Here is a 14297-nt window from a genome sequence, read left to right as displayed (position 1 = left end):
TGTCATCCCCTCATATTTGGCACCAAGCAAATCATGTGTGATCTGATCTGCTGGCTCCTTTGCCACTTTTAGTCTGTTGAAGATCCTTTGCACATGCCACTTCAAGGCACATAGGACAACCTAGAAGACCAAAATAGAGTTTGCAAATATCAGACAATGATTCTGTAACATACCTAACATATCCAGCTAGAAGGGTTGCACTGATTGCTGGTGCATAGGTTAATGCAAAATTTTTGGCCAGATATCTATTGGATTGGCCATCTGGGAAAGCCCATACACAGGCAGATAAGCTACCAACATAGGGGCATATTTATTTAAAGAATGACACAGAGCTAGCCCAGTTTGCCAGAGTGAAATTCCACCACTCACTATTCATTTCTATGTGATTTTTCAAAGGTGAATTCTTACTTTGACTTATTGATAAATCAGTCTTTAAAAATTCCATAGAAATGAACAGAGAGAGATGGCTTTTCACTTTGGTCAACTCTTATTTTACTCTTTGATAAATATGCCCCTTGGTCTGAGGAAGCCGAATCAGCTTAAATCTGCAGGTGTATCGGCAGCTTTAGGTAATTTTGTTTGTGTGCCAGTAGAGAAAGATCCGCTCGTTTGGAGACTTCGCCAAACAACCAGATCTTATTGTGTGTGGCCTGATCAAAGGAAGAGAGCTGTGGGCAACTTTAAAGGCATTACTGTTGTAGGGTTGCAGAACTTGTGAAAAATATAATATTTCTAGCCATCATTTTTTAAGACATTAGTAATTCTTTAATATTTCATGGTATGAAAATTTCATCTTCCACTGGGGACATTTACACCTGTTTACATGTATCCTGACTTGTGTGACTGGTGTACCATATAATATATATATATATAAATATTATAGTATGGAACTTATTGGTCAGCTCTTCAGCAGGTCCACTGGTATGCCAGGGTTACCTTGCGTTTCTATAGCAGCCAACTTTCCACCCTGGCTGCTCACCTGCCACACTGCAGAAGTGGCCCTGGTTGTTTTATTACATTACCCAGAATTCCTGTAAGTGCCCTTTGCTGCCAAAGGAAATGTGCCACTTGTCCTTTTCTCACTGTGAAGGACTTAAATCTCAGGTTTTATATGTTAGATTGTGAATTCTTTCACCTTCGATATTACCCAGGCAAAACTCAATACAGCTGTTTATCTGGTCTCAGCACAGTTCTGCAGTGCCTTGTATTATCAAACTGTTTACCATAAGCAAAAGGGCTTTGATCTTGAAAACTTTATTTCATTGTCAGCATTTAATCATGGCAAATCTAACCTCAAATATGTACAAATAAAGTCTTTGCAACTTAATAAAAAGTGTTTGTCATCTTCTTGTAAATAACGCTGTATTTTTTTTTTTTTTTTTTATAATGCAGTATTTTGCCATCTTTATCTAAAAATACATGCAGTAATGATGTTTGCCAACCGTGCCAAATTTGTTAACTACATGCTGTATTAAATCTGGCTGAGCCTATTATTTGGCCCCTGTGGAGACCATCGGGAGAGGTTCACATCAACGAACCAATGCAGTCCTCATCCTGATCTGTCTGATAGATATCTTTTGTATTTTCATCTATATTTTGTTCAGATAGGACCTATATTCACTAATCCAGTGTGGAGCAACTAGTCAAAAATGACTGACTTCTGTAAGGATCTGCAGGCAGTTCTTGCATTTTAATTGTTCTTTATCATTCTTAATCATATCGGGGAGATTAGTCTCCCGCAACAAGGGAGATTTGTCGCGGGCGACTAATCTCCCCGTGTACCAGAGCCCTAATGGTCTAATGGTGGCCTGCTTTATTTGCACTTGTAGATCACACTTCCCACACTTGGCTATACCGATTGTTAGTCAATTGTCCAATGACTTTTGGTTTCTTGAAAAGAGGTCTACATATAAAAAGTGCTGTAATTTCTAAGCCATTCCCACAGTTTGGAAGTTAAAGCTGACAGTCTACAAACTTAGCCCACATTGATCATATAATATTCAACTCCAATATTATTTGTAAAGTTAAAATAACATTAATGTTATCAACTTTATCATTGTCCAAACATTTATGTATATGCCAGATAAAGTTGCTAAAGAAGCTATCACACATAGGGGACACTGACACTGAGGGCTGTGCAGAAGGGACAACAGGCAGGGTCAGAGTGTGAGAAAACACAGCGGGCCCCAGAATTGTTAGCCTCCTGGGCAAATGCCCCTTTTGGCCATTTATTAAAGTGGCCCTCATTCAAAGCTCTATTTTATGTGGCCCAGTTTGTATATTTTTAGTGGTTAAAGCACAAATATTAACCAGATGCCCTCATCATTTGCATACAAAATAGTAGTAATTCCAGAGAGTTATATTTTGCTTTAACTTTTCCGTTTTTCCATTTTCTTGAAACTCTATATAGCCCCATGAACCATTGCCTGGGTAGGTACTGATCATATAATTCAATAAAATATAGAATTCAGGTTTGCATTAGATATGTGCTGTTTGTGCAAAGCCTGAATTAGCTGTGCATTAAACTTATTTAGAGAAGTAGCACATAGGGTGATTTTAAGAACTTTGTCTTTAGTATTTTTTAAGTAGCCCAAGGGGTGGGGTAAAAAAACAGCTTTATTGCCTAATAGGGCAATATGGAAAAACACTTGTATTGAAACTAGAAACTATAAAATATAAATTGTAAATTATATTTTTGGTTTTGACATTTTGCCACTAAAATAAAACACTGTTGTCCTTGCCTGAAACACTAAGGTAAATCCCAAAATGTCATATAGACAAAATTAGAAAGCTGAGGCTCTGAGGAATTAAAAATGGAAAAAAAGTCCCATTTTTTATAAGTACACAGAGGCCTGAACAGACCCCCACCAGCCCACTAAATAGTCACTGTCTATGGCAGGGGTCGGGAACCTTTTTGGCTGAGAGAGCCATAAACACCACATATTTTAAAATGTAATTCCATGAGAGCCATACAATATGTTTGGCCTTGGATGCAGCGGGGCAAGGCAGGGTGGGTCCCAAGTATGCCGGATGCGGAGGAGGGCGTGGCCTGCGCTCGGCAGATAGAAGACGCGTTCTACGCCTTAGGCTTAGAACGCGTCTTCTATACGCCGTGCGCAGGCCACGTCCCCCGTTATTTTTTTATTAAAGATTTGGCAACGAGCCAGATGCAGCCATCAAAAGAGCCCCATCTGGCTCCCGAGCTATAGGTTCCCTACCCCTGATGTAACCTAAACTCATACACACTACACTGCACTAGACTACATGAGAAAGATGTCAAAAGTAATGCAGGTATTCAGTTATCAGCTGAAGATTTTGTGTAATATCTAAAAATGTGTTGAATAGGAGAAGGTTTTTTTAAGGTTTGGGCTCACATATTGCATAAAAAAATTTCCAAAAAGTTTGATTTTGGTCTCATCATAGCCCAAATCCTTTTTTAAATAGCAACTTTGTCACTCATGTGGCTTATGCCTTTTAAATAAATTTCTTTTTTGTAAAATTATTTTTGAGTAAAGGCTTGTTTTGTGCCACCCTTAACTTTTAATATGAGGGTTTTTTTTTTTTTAACTCTATTCACAGCTAAGATGCCCTATACGATGCCTGGGAAGGCATCATTTTCCTTTTAAAAGATCAACTGTTATTTCCATCTCTGTATGTAATTATTTATTTTCCTATTTTGCTCCCCTAGGAGTATCCCTAACATAGCAGGCTTCCTAGGCTCTAGCACCTGTGTCACTGCTGCTTAATGCCAGCAGGACAATGCCCACTGTATGCTGCAGTTTAATCCTGCTCTAGAAGTACCAGGAAAAGTTTGCAATATATTAATATCCTAGCCAGATGTATCACTAATAGTTCCCCATTGTGACTGTGACAGTTGGTTGATGATGCGCATGAAACTCTCAGCGAAGCTCTCTGGATCGTACCACTGACCAGTATTTAACTGACTTTTTTGCCAGTTAGGAGCAGGAGATCCAGGAGCCTTTCCTTGGTGATTTTGTGAATAATTTGGAGATTTTGGAGTCAGAGCGAGTTTTTTTTGCAGGAATACAGATTTTTATTGAAGAAGAAGCGACTAAGAAGACAATTTGATAAATATAAACATGGATAAGAAGAGAAGAAGAAGCAGAAGTCCAGAGAAGACCTCAACTGGTAAGGACAGCAAACCTATTACTAATTATCTATCACTCTGGCACAGGATGGGTACAGACATGATCAAAAATAATTGGTAATTACTATTGGTAACTGCACTGGTGCATTTTTTTTTTAAAAACTTTGTTTTTATTTTCATGTCATCAAACAATTCTGTTACAGTTCTTGTCATCATACAGTACTATTACAATTTTTTATAACAATGTGTTGTCGTTACATGCATGTCTTGTAAGTAATAGTTTGACAGAAAGAAAGATGTAACATTTAAGGTCAACATTTTAGCAAACTTTTGAACTTTTAGCTCATACTTTTTCATCCTGGACTGGGTTCATAGGTTTTGCAGGTACTGGGATGCTTCGGTCAAAAAGTGGGTTTTCTTTGAGTATTTCTATGTCATACCAGGTGGTTTGTCTGCATGTGTAAACCCTGAGGTTTCTAATTGTCTGAGGTAGGGAAGATATGGATGTAAGCCATGTGTTGAAATTTTTTTCTGTCATTTGTTCTTTCCTTGTTGTTGCCTCTAGTCAGTCCATGTAAAAAATATGGTGCAATTTTTGTTTTGCTAGTGTTATTGATGGGATGTGTGGGGTTAGCCATTGATGTAGTATTGTTTTCCGGGCCGCCGCCGACAGTCTCCCTGCCAGTAGTTTTTCAGGTTTAGTTATTATTAACATTTATTTATAAAGCGCCAACATATTCTGCAGCGCTGGTTAAGAGTGTATATGATTTAGTTGTGCTTAACAGTGCCCATTTTTGTTTTATTTGGAGGGGTTTTCCCCTCATCTGTGCCCAGTACGAGGCTATTTCATGCCAAAAGTCATGTATTTTGGGACATGACCATAGGTTGTGTATTAGGTTGGCTTTTGGGAGGTGACATTTGAGGCATTTATCTGATTGAAGGTTGCCCATTTTATATCTCCTTTCTGGGGTTAAGTAGGAATTATGTCGAATTTTTATTGTCATATCTTGATATTTGCATGTTGTTTTTCGTTGTCTATGTTGGTTAGGGTTCTAATGATTTGATATATATTCGCTGTGTTTTGCTTTTTGTTTTTATCTTTCCAGATTTGGTTTATTGGGCTGTTCTTTGTCCTTTTCCGTTAATTGTTTTACAATCTGGGTTGTATAGTGGATTATTTGCATTTGCAGATATATGTGTGGGGTTGTGAAGGGGTATTTTTTGATCATGTCTGTTTGAGATATTATGGTGAGCACTGGTGCATTTTAACACCTGTTGGACGTGTCCCAGGCAGGAGAGGGGCAACCCTAGTGCAAACGTATATACATTGCAGAATCATTAATGCACAAATTCAGAACCCCCAAATGTTAAAACCATCAGTGTCCCAGTCATTCATCAGTGTCCCAGCCATTCAAAAAGGCAGAGACCAATAGAATTCTAGTTTTACAAATTAGACAGACTCATTGTGTCCTATTTAGGCAAATAGCAAGAAACCTGTGGGTCCCAGTGCAGATTTTATTGCCAAAAGCCTGGACCTTAATGCATCCAAACACCAGTGTCACCAATGGCCAACAATTTTTTCATCCCAGCTGCTCTGTTCATGCAGATCCCTCAAACCATACACAAGAAAGCTTGACATGCCCTCCTTGGGCACCTAGGTCTGAAAGACTCCACTAAAAAATTTGTGTAATTAAAATAAATCAGTAGAGCTGAATGACTGCATATTTCTTAGAACATATAGGGGTATATTTATCATGCTGAGTAAAAAGTGGAGTGAAGCACTACCGGTGATGTTGCCCAGGGCAGAAAATTAAAGCAAAGCATCTGTTTGGCTGCTATGAGCAACATCTCTGGTAAAGTTTTACTCCACTCTTTACACAGCATTACAAATATACCCCATAAGGTATATCTATGGAATGAACTTTAAATTAAATATTTTTTTATTCCCCTAGAAGGAAGAGCAAAGAAGAGGTATCGAGTGGAGGCCACAACACCGCCGGCCCTCGATATCAACAATTACCAGCTGATAAAAAAGCTCGGTGAAGGCTCTTTTGGCAAGGTGAGTAATCAGGAGCCAGCGCAGTCAGAGCTAACTCCCAGAAAATCCCGATATGTTCTATTCATTGCTATAGTATATTTAGAATTGTATTTATAAAATAGCAAACTCTAACCTTTACCCATTAATGAATACACTTCTAGAGATCACATAAGAATAAATAGAAACAGTAATTTTTCTGTAGGGAGCTCTAATTTCACACTTGATAAATCTGCCCTCAATGATAATGGGATAAAGGGGGGATACAGAATATTTCAATTTCTACTTCCATTTATTGTTTCCATCAATACACTTTTGAAAAGATTTATACTATCAGGCACCATTTCTAAGAATTGTCCCATTTAAGACATCAGTAATATCAGATTCACTCATGTCCTTACAAGGGACCAAGTAATAATGATTTCCTTTTGCTTCTTTTGTAGGTGATGTTGGCTTCTTATGCCATCAAGAAGCAACACGTTGCCTTGAAGATGATCGAGAAGGAAGAGGAGATGAGCCACAAAGACATCAGGAAGGAGGCTGCGATACTGCGGTTAGGAAGGATATGTCCGTTTCTTATACGGGCATATGCAACCTTCCAAACTGAGGTACAGGACAGTGAGTTTACTGAGGGCTTATTTTCCTCTTCCCAAGAATGTTTACATTGCTAATAAAAGTATTTCACATAATATATTTACAGTTACTCAGTAGATGGACACTATACATTTTATATTCTTCTTTCCTGCCGGTTTTGTTGGTACAGAGCACATGTAGAGGGGATGGGGGGTGGGCAGCAATAGAGCAAGAGCAAATACAGGGGGGGTGCAAATTTCTATTGCAGGGGACCCATAGATGCAAGTTATGCTACTGGTTTTGCCGAACCTGTAGTTATATTTCTGTGTTAATTATTAAAAGAAATTGTATAAATTTTGTTCCTCTGTTTTGACCTAATTCTATACTTTACCTTTTGTTTTATAACAAGTCACTCGTATTATATGTCATGGAGTATGCCAAAGGCGGGACGCTGTACCAGCTTATCGAGCGTCAGGAATATTTTACCAGCCTGGAAGTGCGGTGAGTAACAAGTTCCTTGAGACAACCTTTGGAGGTGGTGGGAGCTCCAGGTTCCCCCTAATTTACCAAAAGAGACAGGATAAGTGTCTTATGATTTCTATTTTATTTACTTTTACAGGTTTTATTCAGCAGAAATATTCCTGGGATTACAGTATCTGCAAAAGTATGGGGTTGTTCATCGGTAAGAACATTCCTCTCTCTTTTTTTTATCTCTGTTTCTGGGCCTATTTCCCATCCCTCTTCAGATGTCTTATCCTGCTTATTTTAGCTACTATCTTGCAAAAACGATGGAACAACAAACCCCATTGTGAATAAAAACCTGGCACTTGATTTGTAACATGGGTAGATAAGGGTAGATTTTGGTGGGGCCATTACTCCCCCAGATAAGGCACAAGGTTCAGGGTTAGGGCATTGGTACATGGGGAGATAAGTCGCCTTGCGATAAATCTTTGTTACTGCTGGCGACTAATCTCCCCGCAATGCCATCCCACCGGCAAGTATGTAAATCGCCATTGGGATAGCATATGCGTCGCTTAATTTCATCACACACCTACAACTGTTTGACTGAAATTAAATAGAAATTATTGGCATTCTTTGATCAGGCAAAGTGTTATTTGCTAATGCTATCTGAACGGATCATGATAACATGATGACACAGAAAGGTAGATAAATACTATCTTAGTTCATGAAGCCTCATTTCACTTTATTGTGTGTATTCCTGTAACCTCTTTTTACTATGCGACTTCTCAATATCATACCCCTATTTCCCCAAACTCTTTCCCTTTCCTTAACTTCTGCTTTTACATCTCATCTGAATGGACTCCTATCTTTCCCAGTCATTTTCTCTGACGTATTATAGTTACAGTAACAGAATTATAACTAATATATGCCTTACAGAGACCTTGATACAGAAAACATCTTGCTGAATGAAGAGGGCCACGTGAAGATCGCCGATTTTGGCCTAGCATGTATTAACCAGTTAGGCTCAAAGGCCTATCATGGTATAGCTGGAGCATCAGGATATATGGCCCCTGAGGTATGAAACTTCATTTACAGGGATACTGGCATGTCATGGCACTGTGCTTTATTGAATATAATTACTCCTCTTTATTTATGCTCTTATTATTCCCATAGCTACAGTATGCATTTTACTAAAATGGCATTTGTAATGTTAATTTAATTTAAATATTTTGAAACAACAGGGAGAAGTGATCCACAGGCCACAGACTAGACCAAATAGTATCGGTACCAAAGGCAAATAATACTTGACTCAGCCCCCTGCCTCTTGCCACCCAAACTGCTTACTCATCCACCTCTCTGCAGCTCAATCTACACACTAAACACACAAACTGCTTGTATGTATATATATATATATATATATATATATATATATGTTCTTTCTGTAGTGAGTAGACAATAACTACTCAGTCTCTAATAAATCTGACCCAAAGTGCTTGCATAGCTCGCTTAAGGCCCAGGCATTCCCAACCTACCTGTTATACCTGTTTTATTGAAGCATTAATATGGTTTGCTTAAACTGGGTGGTAATTTTAGAAATCCATTATTTGAGCAGTTACAGATGAGGCAGGAATAATATAAAGAATTCTTTGAGAATGTTTTTGCTATTTGATAAATTATCTTTTCTCTTAAGGTTTTGGCGGACACTGCATACGACGCATCGGCAGACTGGTGGTCATTCGGTGTTGTCGTTTATGAAATGGCCACCGGCAAGCTGCCCTTTTCACCAGCTGGAACCACTCAAGAACAACTAGAGACCATCATGAGCAGGGAGCCATATTATCCTAAACATGTTAGGCCAGAATTGTGCGACTTCATAAAACAGGTTGGTAAAAAGGCATTGAGATTCTAACTGAACTGGGGCTGCTTGGGCCTCAGAGTACTTAAATAAATGCAAGGACTTATTTTGAATCCTAGTCCACACATGGCTGCTGCCATTACAGTAATCCTGTTGCTTAAATCATAGGGAGTCCCATGTCCTCAGTATCCAAATGTCCATCTCCCTTATGGCTTTATTTGGGCTTCAAATATCCTGATTACCTACAGTTAATATGTTAAATAGTCTGTTATGATTGCACAGCTATGTTTAGGGTTGCCATATTTGCCAGGATTTAAACCTGGACAAAGAGGCCTTGAAAAAACTAGCTTTCCAGGTAAAAACCCGGACAAAAAAGCCAACAAAGCCTTTAGCTATGAATGTTTTTGTTCTTTTTTTCTCGTGTAAATATTTTACTGAATGGTATACAGCGAAATAACTGCAATTTTTTAAAACAATTATTCATTATATTTTTTTAGCTTTTGAAGAAGAAGGCCGAACATCGCCTTGGAGTGTGTGCCAATGTCCAGGACCACCCTTTTTTTTCTTCAGTCAATTGGAAGAATGTAAAAAAACAACGACTGGAACCCCCTCTTACACCAACAATTGTAAGTGCAAAACTGAATCCAGCAATGTGATGGTACTGAGCATTCCCCCAGAACTAACATAGTACTGATCATCCCACACTCAGAGTAACTATTTCATAAGTAATGTTTCTGCCTATTGCTGCACATTATTTCAGTCTTGTTCTGATCCTGTGTGCAATAGACTTAATGTGGTTGTGTGAGACATTTCATAGACAATTAACTAAAAAAACACAAACATTACGATGTTGGGCGCCAGGTAGGTACCTCTCCTGCCTACCCCTAGTACACGCTCCCTTGTCATTGCCCCCACCACTTCTCCTTAAGAAAATCATTACATGGTCTCAGATTTCACAAATGACTCCTTGCCCTGTGTCCTATTTACCATTTATGACTGATAGGGAGAGGTGCTGTAGAGTAGAATTTTTTAGAAGGAGAGGTAAATATTGGGGACAGTTGCAGGGTAGGAAAAAAGCTTTTGATGTAAAATAAAAATACTATTTAGTTTTTTAGGCAGTTTATATTGTAATGACATCATAATTTATCATTTCATCTATCTTTGCAATAATGGCAATAAAACAAAACAATTGTTCATCTCTTACTTCACTTACTAGGTGTACTTACTAGGCTGAAGTGAATAATTATTGTATAACTGTGTTGTTTCATTCTTTCTTATAGAAACCAATTGATGGGCTCAACAACATCCCCTTCCCAGAATACAACATCACTGGGACTTGCATGATAAAGGACCTCGCCTACATAGATCCAACTTGGCTGGACAAATAATTCATCTTTGTCCCACCAGCAAGGTAGAGGTTTGAGGTAGGCTAACATATTATTTCTAGAATGAATAGTTGAGTTAAGAAATTTTAAAATTCTATTTCAGAAAATATCCCTGTGCTAAACACAGTTCTTTTGAGCTCTATTGACTGTGCTGATTTTTTGATGTTTGGTGGTATCACCACAGGAGAGGAGGTAAGGTGGGCATAAAGAACTCTGATTGGTCAATAATGGTAGTAGGAAACAGAACAGACAGTAGAAGAGCACAAGCAAAATTTATAGAATGCACAAAACCTTATTTTTTTATTATTTTTGGTTTATATCCCCTTTAACCATCCAAACCCATGTAAACCCATAGACATCTAATAAGCATTTACTATTGGTATACAAATTCCCCAGCCTCCCACCCCTGAGTTACATAGTTACATAGAGTCCATCAAGTTCAACCCTTCCAAGTAAACCCAGCACACACAACCTATACTTACCAATCTATACACTCACATACATAAACTATATATATACAACCACTAATACTAACTGTAGATATTAGTATCACAATAGCCTTGGATACTATGCTTGTTCAAGAACTCATCCAGGCCCCTCTTAAAGGCATTAACAGAATCTGCCAATCTGGAACACAATTGGGGTGTTCTTTCTGACCTTTAGTGAGGCTCTGCAACAGAGGAAGGCCCTCGCTTATCATACTATGAGTGGGTAAAAGTAAGTCTGGAAGTGAATCATTCTTTATGCCTTGCATTCTTCATTCTTAATTTCTTATTAATATATAGTATTTATATACCAAAGGAAGTTACCGGCAAAAACCTTGTGACAAACTTGCCTATGTACATTTTCACAGCACAAAGGGACCTTCCGTTAACTCGTGCAAAAATACCTTTATTCCCCAAGCAGGCTTTCTTAAATAATAAAAAGTTTGGCAGAAGACTTGAGCAATCATAAATGTACCCCTAAAACTCTGTATTAGCAGCAGTTCTTTACCAGAATATTTTTTGCAGATTGATTCCCATCAAATGACCATCCAAAAGCTGTGCAGCCATTCCACCATACTATCCGCTAACACCTGGCTTACTCCTCCACTTCTCCATCCTTTGATATGAGGTAAGTGTATCATTCCTTCAACAACCAACACAAGCACATGTTGTTTATTGCCATTTTCTATCACTGACTTTTATAACTTGTTACTTCGCCTTCCTACTTTGGTTGCCAGTCAAGATAAGTCAAACAACATGAGTCAAACTTTGAATCTACAATACTAGCAGACTGTTACTTATGTGTCAGAGCCATAAATTCTATACTCCCTGGCAAAAGAATTAATAAGTGGAAATGAACCTAATTCAGGCCACCCTGACCAACCTGTCAGCTCATTGCAGGCAACAACTGTAGTTTACTGATTGATATACCTGTTCTGCTCTATCTTATCAAACCTAAAAAGCCTTGATCTCACCTCCTTTCTTTTTCACAGGAAGGTTCTAAATACCAACTGATCTAATAAGTGCAGGTTGGTAGCACTGTGGGATAGGTAAGTATCACCACCAGAGAAAGTACTTATATGCTTTTGACATACTTTCTTAATTACAATTTATATATTGTTAGTAGCCACAGAGCTAAATTCCATCATAAATCTGATGCCACAAATATACTTCCACCACAATGGCACAGATGCAGGAAAAGTACAATGTCTAAAAGATCCTATGCCCAGACATATATCATCTGGAATATTGTCATCTAAGTACTTACTGGTGGTTATTTGTTGTTTTTGTTCTAAGTTTGAAAAAAAAAACAAAAAAAACTTTCCCTCCTTCCCGTGTTAATGCTAACCAGTTACTGTTTTACCTTTCTTTCCCTTTCCTCTCTTTCCCTTCCCCAGTTTTTTATAGCCTGTGTTGCCAACAGAGAGGAGGGTTGGGGTGGGCCTATATGGTGGCCTGTGACTAGTTAATCTTCAATCTTTAGACAGTCACAAGCCACCATGGTACCCTCTGTTGTCACCTTAATCTACATCAACACTATTAGAATAACCTTGTTAATAACAAATTAAGGATGATAAAATAGTTTTTATAACAGCAAAACAAGCCCCTGATAATAATAGTTTTATTATAATAGGCTTATTAACTTTAACAACCAGGTTTGTGCTGTCACCAGAGGGGAGGGTTGGGGGCGGGCATAGCTGGTGACCTGTGACTGGCTAATCTTCGGCCAGTCACAGGCCATTATGGTTCCCCTCTGTTGACACCTCAACCTACATCTAACAATATTAAAATTACAGTATTACCAACATCCTAAAGATGATAAAATAGGATTTATAATAGCAAAACAAGCCCCTGAAAATAATAGAATAAAAGCTTATTAATTTTATCAACCAACTTTTTAACTTTGCTTTCAGTTTATTAATGTTCTGCTGTCATTAGAGCGGAGGGGGTTGGGGCGGGCATAGCTGGTGGCCCGTGATTTGCTAATTCTTAATGTTTGGCCAGTCACAAGCCAAAATGGTACTCTTCTGATGACACCTCAACCTACATTCAACAATATTAGAACTACCCTGTTACCAGCATGTTAAGGATGCTAAAATAGGATTTATACCAGCAAACAAGCCCTTGATAATAGTAGGAAGCTTATTAACTTTACCAACCAGACACATAATTAATAACCTTCAAATGGTAAAAGCATATTATATTATTTAAGGGTTGAATTTAATTGTATTAATTCAATAAACACTAAAAAATCTGTTTTAATTTATTAAAGTTATTTAATATGTTCATTTAAAGTAACCAAGCACAAAAATAGAAGTTGTATAAGGCTCACAATATAATGCACCCAGTGTTGGTGGTGATACCCCATACCTTCCACAAGGCAAAATATATAAAAACAGGGGTAGGCTTTCACAAGGACCCGCTCAGGCCAGTAAGCGAAGAGAAATTTATTATCAAAATGTCCTCAAAAAAGTCTAATGTTTCTATGAACAAGTGCACACAGCAGGAAACACATCAGGATATTTGTGAAAAGATTTTTATTTCTTTTTACTCCTCTTACTGGCCTGAAGAGATCCCAAATGCCTACCCCCTTCTTCTTAATGTAGCCAAAATCCTTATTTCCAACCAATATAAAGGGTCCTTTCAAATTATTAGAAATACATTTCCATAACATTTAAAAAGAAAGTAAGGATGCCCCTCACCCTACCATTGGTCCAGAAAATAAGAATAAATCAAACATAAAAAAACCTGCCAGATAATTCCCTATGAGAACATTTTCAACATCTTAAACATGTGGCAATTGATACAAATAGTAATTCATCACTCTAGGTTGATTCCCAGTGTTTCATTGCCATGATCTGTGATATCACTAGAGGGAAGGGAAAGGGGTGGGCATAGCTAGTGGACTGTGACTGTCATTTTTTGCCCATCACAGCCCACTAGTGGCGTCCCTCTGGTGATATCACAAGTCAAAAGACTTTAATTTTACTTTGAACTCATCTTTCTGATCAGTTTGTCATTTCTACCTATTTAACTAAAATGAATCTTAGCAAATACTCAGGTAGGCCCATAATAATGTGATAGCAGGGCTAGTTTATTTTTAAACCTAAACAGATTACATCCTAAAAAATAGTACGTAAAAATAAAAACACAGTATTACTGGCCTGAAGAGATCCCAAATGCCTACCCCCTTCTTCTTAATTTAGCCAAAATCCTTATTTCCAACCAATATAAAGGGTCCTTTCAATTTATTAGAAATACATTTCCATAACATTTAAAAAGAAAGTAAGGATGCCCCTCACCCTACCATTGGTCCAGAAAATAAGAATAAATCAAACATAAAAAAACCTGCCAGATAATTCCCTATGAGAACATTTTCAACATCTTAAACATG

At 37.9% G+C, this 14297-nt stretch overlaps 1 protein-coding gene across 1 annotated transcript; it reads left to right on the top strand.

Moving 5' to 3' along the window:
* Positions 1-7303: 7303 nt before the first annotated feature.
* On the top strand, positions 7304-13813 carry LOC105945763 (protein kinase C delta type). The gene is made up of 7 exons (XM_018096909.2): positions 7304-7398; positions 8115-8253; positions 8869-9060; positions 9531-9659; positions 10314-10457; positions 11429-11531; positions 11896-13813. The coding sequence occupies exons 2-5, from the start codon at positions 8242-8244 to the stop codon at positions 10419-10421; spliced, it is 441 nt and encodes a 146-aa protein (XP_017952398.2). The 5' UTR covers positions 7304-7398; positions 8115-8241; the 3' UTR covers positions 10422-10457; positions 11429-11531; positions 11896-13813.
* Positions 13814-14297: the final 484 nt, after the last annotated feature.

This window comes from Xenopus tropicalis, chromosome 1, assembly GCF_000004195.4.
Source record: "Xenopus tropicalis strain Nigerian chromosome 1, UCB_Xtro_10.0, whole genome shotgun sequence".
Taxonomy (NCBI): domain Eukaryota; kingdom Metazoa; phylum Chordata; class Amphibia; order Anura; family Pipidae; genus Xenopus; species Xenopus tropicalis.
The sequence above is the reverse complement of the archived record's forward strand: the minus strand, read 5'-3'. Positions and strand labels throughout refer to the sequence as shown.

What these genes read in the sequence shown, in the direction of transcription:
- LOC105945763 (XM_018096909.2), top strand. An exon ending in TGTGCGACTTCATAAAACAG is followed by an intron (nt 9,061 to 9,530) that starts GTTGGTAAAAAG and finishes ATATTTTTTTAG; the next exon opens with CTTTTGAAGAAGAAGGCCGA. An exon ending in CCCCTCTTACACCAACAATT is followed by an intron (nt 9,660 to 10,313) that starts GTAAGTGCAAAA and finishes TCTTTCTTATAG; the next exon opens with AAACCAATTGATGGGCTCAA.